Here is an 11,663-nt window from a genome sequence, read left to right as displayed (position 1 = left end):
GAAGAGCATTTGTCCATAGGGTCTAGGATCACTAGAGATGTAATCGCCAAGCAACAAAGAACGGATCTAATCTACCAAAGGTGTGTTCCAAGATCAAAACCTTTCCCTCCCGCATACTGTCACTACACGAGGATAATCGGTAACGAATCAACAAGAACACGATAGTTGATGTAATCTAAGTAAACCATGCAAGAGCAAAGCAAACCCAAAGCCAAGTCGTGAACTATTAAGCATCAAAGCATCATCAACAAGAATCGTGATAGATCAATCTCATAAAGGATTCGGCAATTACAACTCAAGATCTCCTTACAACCCCATGAACAAACGAGGACTTTACCCCATGAAGCTAAGCGAAGCATAGTCGATCATGGTGACGAAATCTCCGGCAAGGGATGGATCCCTTGCTGTCCTCCAACTTGCAGCGGCGCCGAGGGACGATGAGGCCTCCGGTGTCGCCTTTCTCTTGTGTCTAACTCGAATGTTTCTCTGGATGCTCTTCTCTGGATCCTCTGTGATCTCTCTGGATGCTCCCGCGATCCCCCCCTCTTTGACGTCGGCTTTGGGGTATTTATAGGAAGATATGGTCGGTGGTTTTGGTAAAACATAGATTAGGGTTGACGCATACTTCACGCTGAAGAAAACCGAGATCGATTGGACTCCGAAAAGGGCTAGGCCGGCCGGCCCAAGGACTCCAGGCCGGCCGGCCTGGGCCTTTTCTGGCCCCTTTCGGTCCCATCTTTTGCGTGTTGAATCTTCCTTTTATTCCTCATCTTAGCCCAGTTGTAACCATGCGTCAAAACATCTCCGAAAATGTCCAATTTCCTGTCAAAATGCAACATGCTCCAAAATCCTGGACAAAATCGAAAACGGTCAAGTTCGGGTGCCAAGTGGCGGGTTAGTACATGAATCATCCCGAAGAATTTACCAAAACAACTCCTAATTATATAGTAAAATGGGTACTTAAGGAGCGCCAACAATTTCCATGAGGGCCTGCGCATCGAACCTCTCTACGTGTGATCCCCACAAGGCAAGCACAGCATTGTGTCTGAAAAACAGGAAGTTCCATAAGACAGTTACATGGTGCTGTAGTTTAATTATTTAGTGTCTAGGTGCACATGGTGTCGATCACATAATCATACCTGCCATCGGTAATGTGCACATTGACCAGTGATTGTATTCTATTTCTTGTTGATTGCTTTGCAATGCGCGAGAACTTAGTAAACAGCCCAATAGCATCTGTAATTAAAAAACATGATTAAGTGTAGCAGTGCAGGCAAAATATAACATGGATATTATACTATGGAAATCTGAATTGGACATCAGACCTGACATCTGATCTCTGTTACCCACTCTTTCACGGAGCACCTGAAAAGGCACTATGGAGCATGCGTAGAGCGGAAAGTTTGTTGGTACTGCAGCAACTTGATTTATCTTGGTGTGCTTGGTGAAGCGAGCCATGTACGGGTGATCAACGGCGCGATATACTGCTCTTGCATTGCAGACTTCAAAGTATTGTATAGTGTACACCCCGGCTTCTATAAGCTTTGCCCTTTGTTCATCAATCCATTTTGCTGGAACAACAGCCTCCATGACAACATTCTAAATATATATAGACAGCATAAATATGATGGAAGACACACACAGAATCGTAAGAAGCATAGCCAGTGGTCATAGAAGATTATACCTCTTCATCCAGCATGATGAATTCAAACCTTGACAGTTTTGGGGGCTGCTCATTGGTGAACTTTTCATAGAAACGAACAGCTCTGACCCTCACTTCTTCAATGGGATGCAGGCCATCCTGCATTCATAGTTTGCAGACAACAGTTACTGGTGGGAACAACAAACAATTCTGTGATGCAAGCGCAGGGGCGTAGACAGATGAGGTACAACGTACATGAGAGAGCAAGAGCACACAAAAAATATCTTAAAACAGGAACCAGAGTATTTGGGCACAGCATTACTGTCACACCACAGATCATATATGCAAGGTCACATACGCGAACTATATACAAAGGAACTACACAGAATCTAGGATTTCCCTATAAACAATATTTTTTGTGCTAGCTGTAGCAACTCCTTCCTCATCCTCAATAACCATTGACAGGCCTTCATGAGATGTCACTCTCGAGATGGCAACATACAACTGCCCATGAGTGAAAACTGGTTCCCGTAGATAGACACCAACTTGGTTGAGTGTCTGTCCTTGGCACTTGTTTATTGTCATAGCATAACAAACTCTAACTGGAAACTGCCTACGCTGCAATGTGAAAGGCCAACGCGGGCTTGTGCCGTTGAGCACTATTTTGGGAATTCCTACCAGCACACCAACGCGGGTACCAGTCATGATTTCAGCCTCAAGAATGCGGTCACCCAGCCTCCTAATCAGCAGCCTTGTTCCATTACAAAGCCCCTGAGCCTGGTCAATGTTGCGCAGGAGCACGACAGGAACACTAACCTTCAGCAAAAGGCAATGCTGCGGATAATTGTTTAGCACTATAGAATTGAGCACTTCGGGTGGGTATAATAGCTCATAATCAGAAGGCATATCCATGGAGTTTGCAATCTGATCAAAACTACGATATTCTTTAGAATCACCAGGCACCCTGTCCACCATAATTTCATTTAGCTCATCAACAACCATGTTTACAGGACATACTATGCATCTTTGCGCTAGGTACGACACAGAGGAGAAAGACTTGTCAAAGCCCTTGTAGATAGCATCAATAATTGCCGAAGGTTTGTCACCCTTCGGGAGCGTAACTATATCATCAGGTATGGTAATCCATGTATCTTCACTGTCTCGATCTTTTCTATGTGCTGGAACCTTACCCTCACCTACATCCAGCACCCACTGCGCAAATCTAGACATATTTGCTCTCTCTGAAGGGCTTAAGGCTGGATTGGAAAGACACATGTTCACTGTTAATTTAAGCACGCGCACATGTTTCTAGAGAGGCGATCTGATAAGCGAAGCATTCAATATCTGACAACGGTCTGCCCCCTGAATGACAGGGAGCACTTGTCTGAAATCACCTCCCAATAAAAAGGCATACCCCCAAAGGGTCTCGCTGCATCGGAAGGCTCATCAACAGATAACAGATATCTAAGAGTTCGGTCAAGTGCTTCAAAGCAAAACCTATGTGTCATAGGTGCTTCGTCCCAAATAATAAGCAATGTCTCTTGTATGAGGGAAGCCAATATAGTCCCCCCTACCTATATTACACATACTTCTATCATGTATATCCAGCGGTATTCTAAACCTCGAATGCGCTGTTCGCCCTCCAGGCATCAACAGAGCAGCAACTCCTGAAGACGCAACGGCCAAAACTATATGATCCTGAGATCGCAATTTTGCAAGAATCGCCCTCCATAGAAACGTCTTGCCCGTGCCACCATGACCAGCAATGAAGTATACAAACGACTGATGCTGACACACACTGCATATCACGGTGTCATAAATAATCCGTTGTTCGCTGTTAAGCGCTAAAGCCGCAGCTGTGGCTTCAGCGGCTAGTGCAACCCTATCATATGATAGCTCTTCTAGAATTAGCCTATTAGAACCTTCATCATGTCCAAGTTCTGAGGGGGAAGGCAGATCATAGAAAGATATAGATAGCCCATTATTCGAGAACATCGCAGAGAGTTCTCTCAAAAGTCCTGACAGCAGAACACTATCTGTAATGGCATATTTAGGATTACCAATATTTTTCCGCATCTTGTATTTGATATCATCGGCCATATATTTCCAGTAGGCATAAAAAAGTGCTCTCACATTGCCAATATCGCAGTACACTAAAACTGTCATAAATATGCTTCTAAGCTGAAATGCAGTCGCCCATTGTATAGCCTCATCAAACAGAAAGGCCCACTCAGTATCATCACCAATGAGCCCACGTGCCTGGTAGGCCTCTCGAAATGTGTTGTATACAACACCCTCATAGGTTCTAACATCTTCGTAGTGAAGTGCACCTCTAACGACCATAAGCAGCATCCTAAGGTAGAACGCATCACCCACACCTGGATGAATGTAACGCAGCCTACCGATTTTGGTCCCGCGCCTACGGCCCTCCCATGCCTTGTTCTTGTTGTTCCAAGTGTAATAGTTTGGGAACTCACAGTAGGTGTACTGTCAGGTTGCTGAAAACCTTTGATTAGCAACAAACCATTCTGTCAATGTGCTCTTGCTTGAATCGGGATCGTCTACAACCCCCTCCAGATTATCCTCCTCCGACACAGCTACTATATTCATACCCGGAAGGTGCACGTGCAGTCTCTCAACCGCCGGAAATTTCTCATGTATCTCAAAACCAAGCAAGCGCCACACAGCTTCACACCATGAAAGGTATCTTGATTTAATATACTCAGCTATCTCATCCACACCACCAGCACTGGCTGGCTGCGTATCTATGCTCGCAGAATTGTCCGCAGCAACACCTAGCCTTGCAGCATCCTGACCTTTGTGGCAATACTTGAAGAGATACTTTATAAGGTAGGACTGATTGCAAGCTTCTACGTTTATGTGTGCTTGGAATTTCTTCAGGACCTGAAGGTTGTGTGGCACAACCCATCTATTGTCAAGATCCACACTGATTTTACGGGCCTTGACACCGGTATCTCGCCGTCGATAAATAGGGAAACCATCCGCATCGAATGTGGTTGTGTCTTGAAAACTCTTTGGAAACCTCTTATAACACTTTCCATCTTTCATACATGGGCAATTTGGATCAAGTTCTCCACAAGGACCATGCATCATGAATTCCTGTACTAACACAAAACCCAGTGGATCTTCGTTTGGATCAGGCAACTCTGCAGATATAAACTGATCTACAAACGCAGTTGAAGGTTCGCCGTTGCAGCCAGTTTGCCAAATAAGAATATTAGCATGAGGAAGGCCTCATTTTTTGAACTCTATAGTATCAGCAACTGAGTACAAAAGAAGGAATGGTAATGTTGAGACAATTCAATATATGGACAGCTAAAAAAATCTCAGCAAAGGGTAATTCTCACAGGCTGTGACAGGACCGTAGGCTTCTCCACTCCTAATATCCTCTATATATTCCTGTAGTTTCATGTGGAATACACGGCTGGTGATATCAGCACGATCTGAGGGCTTTTGGCCAGGCTCTGATCTCAGTGCCTATTCTATCTCTGGCCAGTTAGCATTGCAGGTGAAAGTTGTGAATAAAGTGGGAGAACCATAAGTCCTAGAAATGGCCATGCAATCATGATAGTTCTGATTCAGATTGCGTCTGCTGCCTGGATAGGAAGCAGGCAAGATTGTTTTGACCCCTACATCCTTACCAGTGGATGCACCTCTTCCAAGTGCATCAGAGATTCCCTGATATGTTTCAGTTCGAAGGAGTTTTTGATTAAAAAAATGGAAAGAAAGTCTATTGGCCTCAACACATGAATAGGCATTAACACCATATTGCTGTGAAAGACGACCTGAACAAAGGATTGGGTTTGGCTCGCCTCTACGGTAATGCTGATAGTAGGAATGGAATTCCATCATGCTCACTTCAGTACGATTACCACAGCATCCTACAGGGACATCCTTAAATTTGATGCCTAACTGGTAACCCTTATCACCATATGGAAAAAGAATTGGATACTGTAATGCCATAAGAGCAGGATGGATAGGAGGCACACGTTTGAACCCTCCCTGTTGCGACTCAAGAATTATATCAAAAGGATGTGTGGAAGAAGAAATATCCCCGACAAGAAGCGCAGCCAATTCATTCACTGCCGGTAGACTATATCTGTCCGCACTTGTATCAGATGAGCCAAAAAGTCTTATCCGAACATCCGGAGTGGTAGGAGAACGCAGTCTGTCCCAAGTCATGCGGAATTGCTTAACTAAAGGATTGCATCGATCGAACATTGAAATCAGAGAGTCAACAACATGAGTATCGATTGCAGAATCATCACTTGGGCCAGAAGAGTGGATACCAAGCCTATTCTGGACTTCATTGGCAGTGTCATAGATGTACAACTGCGCATACTGGGGTCTGGTACCTTCATCTGGAATTAACGAACCAATACGATGATGAACCACTCCATTTATTCGGAATATATAGGGGCCTCTACCAGTATTTATGGATCTGTCAATGTCTACTCCTAAAGAGGTAAAGGCAAACATAGAATTATACTGTCTGATAAGCTTCATGAAATTCTTAGACGCCGGACCTCCATTGAACTTGATTAAATCACACAACGGTGGAGGGAATGGCCTATGCTTCGGAAGAAAGATACGGCCACCACGGCAGCATGAATGGTAAACAATACGTTTCTGCGCATATGAACTTAAACTAAGCACGCGTTCCTGGTACCAGAAAACAGCGCCACAATGCTCGCATATGTAATCTGGCCCCCCATAGTAGGAACGACCAGAATACGTCTCTGCATGAAACAGATGAAGGGCTAAGATGTGCGGACATAGAAGACAAACGGTGTTCCCTGGGAAGCAGAGAAGGAAACAATCCAGAACTATACCTTTTAGCAGAGCTGAATATTCTTTTGGGAAGGCAACTACAGGCTCAGCCAAAGGAGCAGAACCGATAGACGCTGCATATTTGAGCATATAGTATATGAAAACTGAACCTGAAAAAACATTGCCAAATCCCTAAACGATGCAGGCTAAGGAAAGGCAACCTTTTTTCATCAGGTTTCTGTTTTTGTTCCTAGACATTCTTCTGGCCCTATTCTCTCGAGCAGTGTTTGCAGGCACAAGGGGGCAGAAATGGTCTCCTAGGCAAAATGGCTAGGTCAATCATACGTAGGCAGGAACATAGCTTAAAAAAATGGCAAAGTTTTGAGCTGAACTCACTGGCAACAACGCAATGTCTTGGGCCAACAGGGATAGAGGTTGAAGTTGAAACAACAACCGCCGTCGCAGGGAAAGGAACAGGCCGCATAGGCAGCCGCGGGCGTACATTTCTACCACAAGCAGCGCCTACACGAGCAGCCAAAATTGCCGCAGCAGCCTCCTCACGACGCCGTCGCCGGGAGGCAACCAAATCAGGTATAGTACACCTACGGCGCACATTCCTTTCAGTGGAAGGCGCAGCCTCCCTGCAACGGTGCCGAGAAGGAGGAGCATCCATCTAAATGCTAAGAGCAGAAGGACATCTCATGTGAGAGCCAAAGAAAACAAGAATCACCAGTGCAGCACTACAGTAGGACACGCACACAGAAATCAGAACCTGTAAACCGTTACCGCACCATGACAGCAGCAGGCAGGTATAATCTAGAACAACACAGACGCACAAAAAATAGCAGCTGCAATGTACCAAAGGCACCCATAGAAACATGGAGCAAAGCCATGCAATCTGTATACTGTGGAGCCGAATGACATACGCGGAGTAGAAAGCTATAATGTAAGCCACACACGGCAAAACTAAGCACACACCTGACGAACTGTAGTAGGACCTGGCGAATGGGAGCACGACCTGAAGAACTGGAGCCGGAGATCAGCACGGGCAGCACGACCGACAGTGTTAACCCGCTTCGTGAACCGCAGGGAAGACAGCCCACGAACGGGAGCAGGCGCGCAGGGAACACATGAAATAGGAATGCAAGAATCAGCACACGATGGTAGAAGAAGTACACCACCTCCCGATTCGGAGTTCATCGAATCGCACAGATCTGGAACTCACCGTGAGGCTTGGGAGAACAGAGCCAGCACTGAAGTGGAAGATTCGGGTATCGTTTGTAGCGCTGGTGGAAGAGGGCGCCGCCGGCCGCGACGGACGACCTGCGCACCGGCGGTGGGCTGGCAGCCAGTGACCTACACCAACGAAGGCGGACGGCAAGGGTGGCGCGTAAGGTTGGGCAGGATAGCAGCAATGCAGGGGAAACTTCTGAGTATCGTGGGGAGCGTACCTGGAGGAGGGCGGCGCTAGTCTCCACTGATGCCGGCGCACCGCCAGCGGGCTGCACCAACAAAGCCACCCTCCAAAGACGGCGGCGGCGGACGCTACCCAAACCCTACCCCGCCTCCACAACTGGGAGATGAAAGCGGAAAGGGACAAAGCGAGACCTCGCGCGGCCGGGTTGCGGGGAATCGCCGGGGCCCACGGCCAGGCGAGGCGTTTCCTGAGGCAGTTCGGCACGCGGACTCACGGAGACGGCAGGGCCCACCGCGCAGGCAAGGCGGTGCGCTCGCGGGCTGTGAGGCCGAGGAATCCACGCCCCGCGTCGACCGTCCCTCTCCGCTGCCGCTGCTGGCCCCCACCCCCCAAACCAGCCACGTGTCGGCACGAGGACGACCGTTTCTCCCCAAGCCGCCCTCTCCACGGTGTATAGGAGTTAGAGTATAATACCGGCACCTGCCAGATGAAGCCTACTGTTGGTTTTCTAGGCAAGGTCACAGGCAGCTGGGCTTGTCAGCCGTCATCCATCCACAGCAGCTTCATCGATTTTCTGGCCAAAATTTCAGCGTAAAAAAAATAGTATTATCAATTTGCATCATTAATTAGGTATGCACAAACCAGGACCGGAGAAAACAACTACTAGTAGTAAGGAATATATATAATACAGACACACATCCACTGCTCTGTTTTAACTTGGTGGTCCTTATTAATACAAAAAACACAAAAACAAAATAAGAATAATTTACTTTCAAAGCAAACACTTTGCGGGATATATACTGCCCCCGTTACAACATTCATGAAAATAACCAAATTCATCTACCAAAGGATTTTACGCAAGAAGCAGGAAGGAATTTCATCGTTGTTCATGAATGAAAGCACAATGCAAGTTCATCGAGGGTAGCTTGCCGACAACAATATCTCCTCTTCCATAGTGTATTGCCTGCTTGCTTCTCTAGTGTTCATGTCTTGCACGGTGCGGTGACCGCCTACCGTGTTAGTAACTAGTTCAATTGACATGTAGTGAACCTGAGCTCTATCCTCCTCGTCATGCTGCCTTCTCGCTGTTGCAATGCTTGGAACCTGCTTCTTCTTAACCAGTATACTTTCAAGCATCGTTTCCACTTCTCTCATTGTAGGCCGGTCTTCTCCCCTCATATTAGTACACATTGCTGCTAATGCAGCTACATCTTGGACTTCTCCATCTTCCTCTTCTATGACTTGAGGATCTATCAGGCCAACAAGGTTACCTATCTGTAGAAGTTTTATGAAATGTGAAACAAGGTTGTCACCATGTTCAGACCGATAGGAAAATGGTCGCTTCCTAGTTAGCAATTCGATAAGCAGCACACCAAAACTGAAGACATCGCTCTTGTCTGTTAGTCGACCTGTATAATAGTACATGGGATCTAGGTAACCCCTTGTTCCTTGAACCTCCGTAGTTACTTCTGTTTGATCAATTGGGATGTATCTTGAAGCTCCAAAGTCTGACACTTTTGCTATTAAATTGTCATCGAGAAGTATGTTAGTGGACTTAATATCTCTATGAAATATAGGCATCGAAGCAGCTGAATGTAGGTAGGATAGAGCTCTAACAACTTCCAGTGCGATCCTTGTTCTGACAGCCCATGGTAGTGATATCGGTCCTTCAACATGGAGATGATGATAAAGGGTTCCGTTAGATATGAATTCATAAAGTAGTAGTGGGACTTCTGTCTCAAGGCAACATCCTATTAGCTTCACCACATTTCTATGGTTCACTTGTGAAAGGACAACAACTTCATTTATGAATTCATCGATTTCTCTCTGTACTATAATTTTTGGTTTCTTGATTGCCACGACGTTTAGATCTATAATTCCTTTGAACACAAGGCCATGCCCTCCTCCACCAATCACACGTGCTCGATCAAAATTGTTTGTAGCCTTCTCTAGATCTCTTAGGGTAATAATCATTCTTTCTCCAATGTCTGCATTATGTGATATCAACTGCTGCAATAGTAGTCCATGATTTTGATGGAAAAATTTATCTCTAATCCTTTTCTCCTTTTGCAGCTTGAATTTACGTGATATGAAGGGAGCACTTAGCACTAGCAAAAGAGTGGTTCCACCACCTACTCCTAGCCCAATGCTCAGGCCTAAAAAGGAAAAAGAATGGACGTGCTAAGGAGTTGGAACCATCAGAAAATGAAGAACCTTTATAGCCCACGTTATTAATATGTGGGCATCTGCATATATAGTGGCTTGTCACCTGTGAAGGAATTCTTCCTTATGATTGTAGCACACCCGTCATTTGTGGAAGGAATTCCATAGGTCCCATTAGGACATTGGCATTGAAAACCTCCTGGGAAATTTGTGCAGATTCCATAGCAACCATGTTGTTTTGGGTTCTCACATTCATCTATATCTGGAAAAATATAATACATGGCCAAATACAAAGAGCTGTCCTAATGAAATGACACAAAAACTTGATTTGCCTAGGTTGTATCATACTGTTGAGATGCCTTTCATGTTGAAAGAAAAGGTAGGCTCTGATTTTCAGTGGCATGGCGCCATGGAGACCTAATTTTGAAGAACCCTAGCAAAAAGGTCCAACACAATATCTTTGGTATGTATGATGACATCAAGCTCCCTTCAATACATGAAGTATTTTTCTAAAGGAGCAGAACTAATCTTGGATTGCCATGATATAGTAAGTGTACTATGGCTTATAATGTATCTAGGTGATATATCATGTGGGCTACCAGTTGTTTATCAGAGAGATTAATCCGGTTTGCTGTATGATCGACAAATGTCTTATCCCAAGGTTATGCTTGATGTGCATGTAGTAAGCTCTATGTTCGCGAAAAGGGAAACAAACTTCTTATAGAATCAGACATACAAAAATCAATGACAGTCACCTATCATGGATAGCAATGAATTCCAAAGTATGCTCCAAACTATGATATCTACCTAATAGATAAACAAATCTTGATTGCTGCTAGTATAGAGTGCTGATATTCAAATTTGATAAAGGCAAAGCAGGACCAATCAGGCTGCAGCAATTGATCAGTATAGCAATGTATTTAATACTACCAAAGCTTGAAAGGCGAATTCTCTACAAAAAATGAATACCCTGTTTCATCCATAGAACAATGTAGTAACACTGTTGAACTAATGATCAGAGGACGTGTAGATATCCTATGATGGAATACGGGGCATGCAATTGTACAGATAACAGAGAACAAGCAATGTAAGAAGTCAGTCATATTAGATTCTATCGACAGCTGAAATGGGAGGAACTAAAGCGGCATAATTTATCTCCTTAATATTCTTGTTATAGAAGCATCTAAATACAATACACACTTTTTTGAACTAAAATCAACCCAGGGTATGAATGGTGCCACAAGCTATGAAATGATTCAGATCTGCAAGAAAGTTTCCTTAGATTATAGTCTGACCATAACTAAGTAAACCTCAAATAAAGCAATTTGTTTTAATTTGGATTTCAATTGTATACTTGTCTCACTTGAAAGTATAGATGAGCAAATATATATCGAATAATCTTTAATATACGAATCCTGACCCTGGAAACGGGCCGTCCTCGGCCTCTCATTGAGCCTAAAGGAACCAGGACCACCGCATAGGTATCTGCATGCAAACATTGTTGTAGGGCCACACATGGAAGCGCAAGCTGGGCAATAGTGTGGGGCAGCACAGCGACGAACTCACCTGTTGTTAACCTGGCGAGAATGCTGCTTATGTTTGTTTGACGTTGCCCCCACGGTCCCACCTCTCACGGTCATTCTCGGGAGG

General features: G+C 45.0%; 2 protein-coding genes across 2 annotated transcripts; both read right to left on the bottom strand.

Annotated features, from left to right (window-relative positions):
* Positions 1–855: 855 nt before the first annotated feature.
* Positions 856–7,785, bottom strand: LOC120648697. Its single transcript, XM_039925387.1, has 6 exons — positions 7,659–7,785; positions 7,412–7,507; positions 1,685–1,801; positions 1,326–1,599; positions 1,140–1,236; positions 856–1,045 (listed from the first exon to the last, which is right to left on the bottom strand). Exons 3-6 carry the CDS (start codon positions 1,697–1,699, stop codon positions 961–963), a joined length of 471 nt encoding a protein of 156 aa, XP_039781321.1. The 5' UTR covers positions 1,700–1,801; positions 7,412–7,507; positions 7,659–7,785; the 3' UTR covers positions 856–960.
* Positions 7,786–8,495: 710 nt separating this feature from the next.
* On the bottom strand, positions 8,496–10,302 carry LOC120651412 (wall-associated receptor kinase 3-like). Its single transcript, XM_039928888.1, has 2 exons — positions 10,120–10,302; positions 8,496–10,006 (listed from the first exon to the last, which is right to left on the bottom strand). Exons 1-2 carry the CDS (start codon positions 10,292–10,294, stop codon positions 8,763–8,765), a joined length of 1,419 nt encoding a protein of 472 aa, XP_039784822.1. The 5' UTR covers positions 10,295–10,302; the 3' UTR covers positions 8,496–8,762.
* Between the last annotated feature and the right edge of the window lie 1,361 nt (positions 10,303–11,663).

Source organism: Panicum virgatum, chromosome 9K (genome assembly GCF_016808335.1).
Source record: "Panicum virgatum strain AP13 chromosome 9K, P.virgatum_v5, whole genome shotgun sequence".
NCBI lineage: Eukaryota > Viridiplantae > Streptophyta > Magnoliopsida > Poales > Poaceae > Panicum > Panicum virgatum.
Note: the sequence above shows the minus strand (reverse complement) of the source record. Positions and strands in the feature narration are given on the sequence as shown.

Bases quoted from the DNA above. Each gene is read 5' to 3' on its own strand.
- LOC120648697 (XM_039925387.1), bottom strand. The intron at 1,237-1,325 runs GTCTGATGTCCA...TTTTAATTACAG, and splicing joins TAACAGAGATCAGATGTCAG to ATGCTATTGGGCTGTTTACT. The intron at 1,046-1,139 runs GTATGATTATGT...CCTGTTTTTCAG, and splicing joins GTGCACATTACCGATGGCAG to ACACAATGCTGTGCTTGCCT.
- LOC120651412 (XM_039928888.1), bottom strand. From the start codon at position 10,294: ATGTATTATATTTTTCCAGATATAGATGAATGTGAGAACCCAAAACAA. The intron at 10,007-10,119 runs GTGACAAGCCAC...TTTCCTTTTTAG, and splicing joins AAGGAAGAATTCCTTCACAG to GCCTGAGCATTGGGCTAGGA.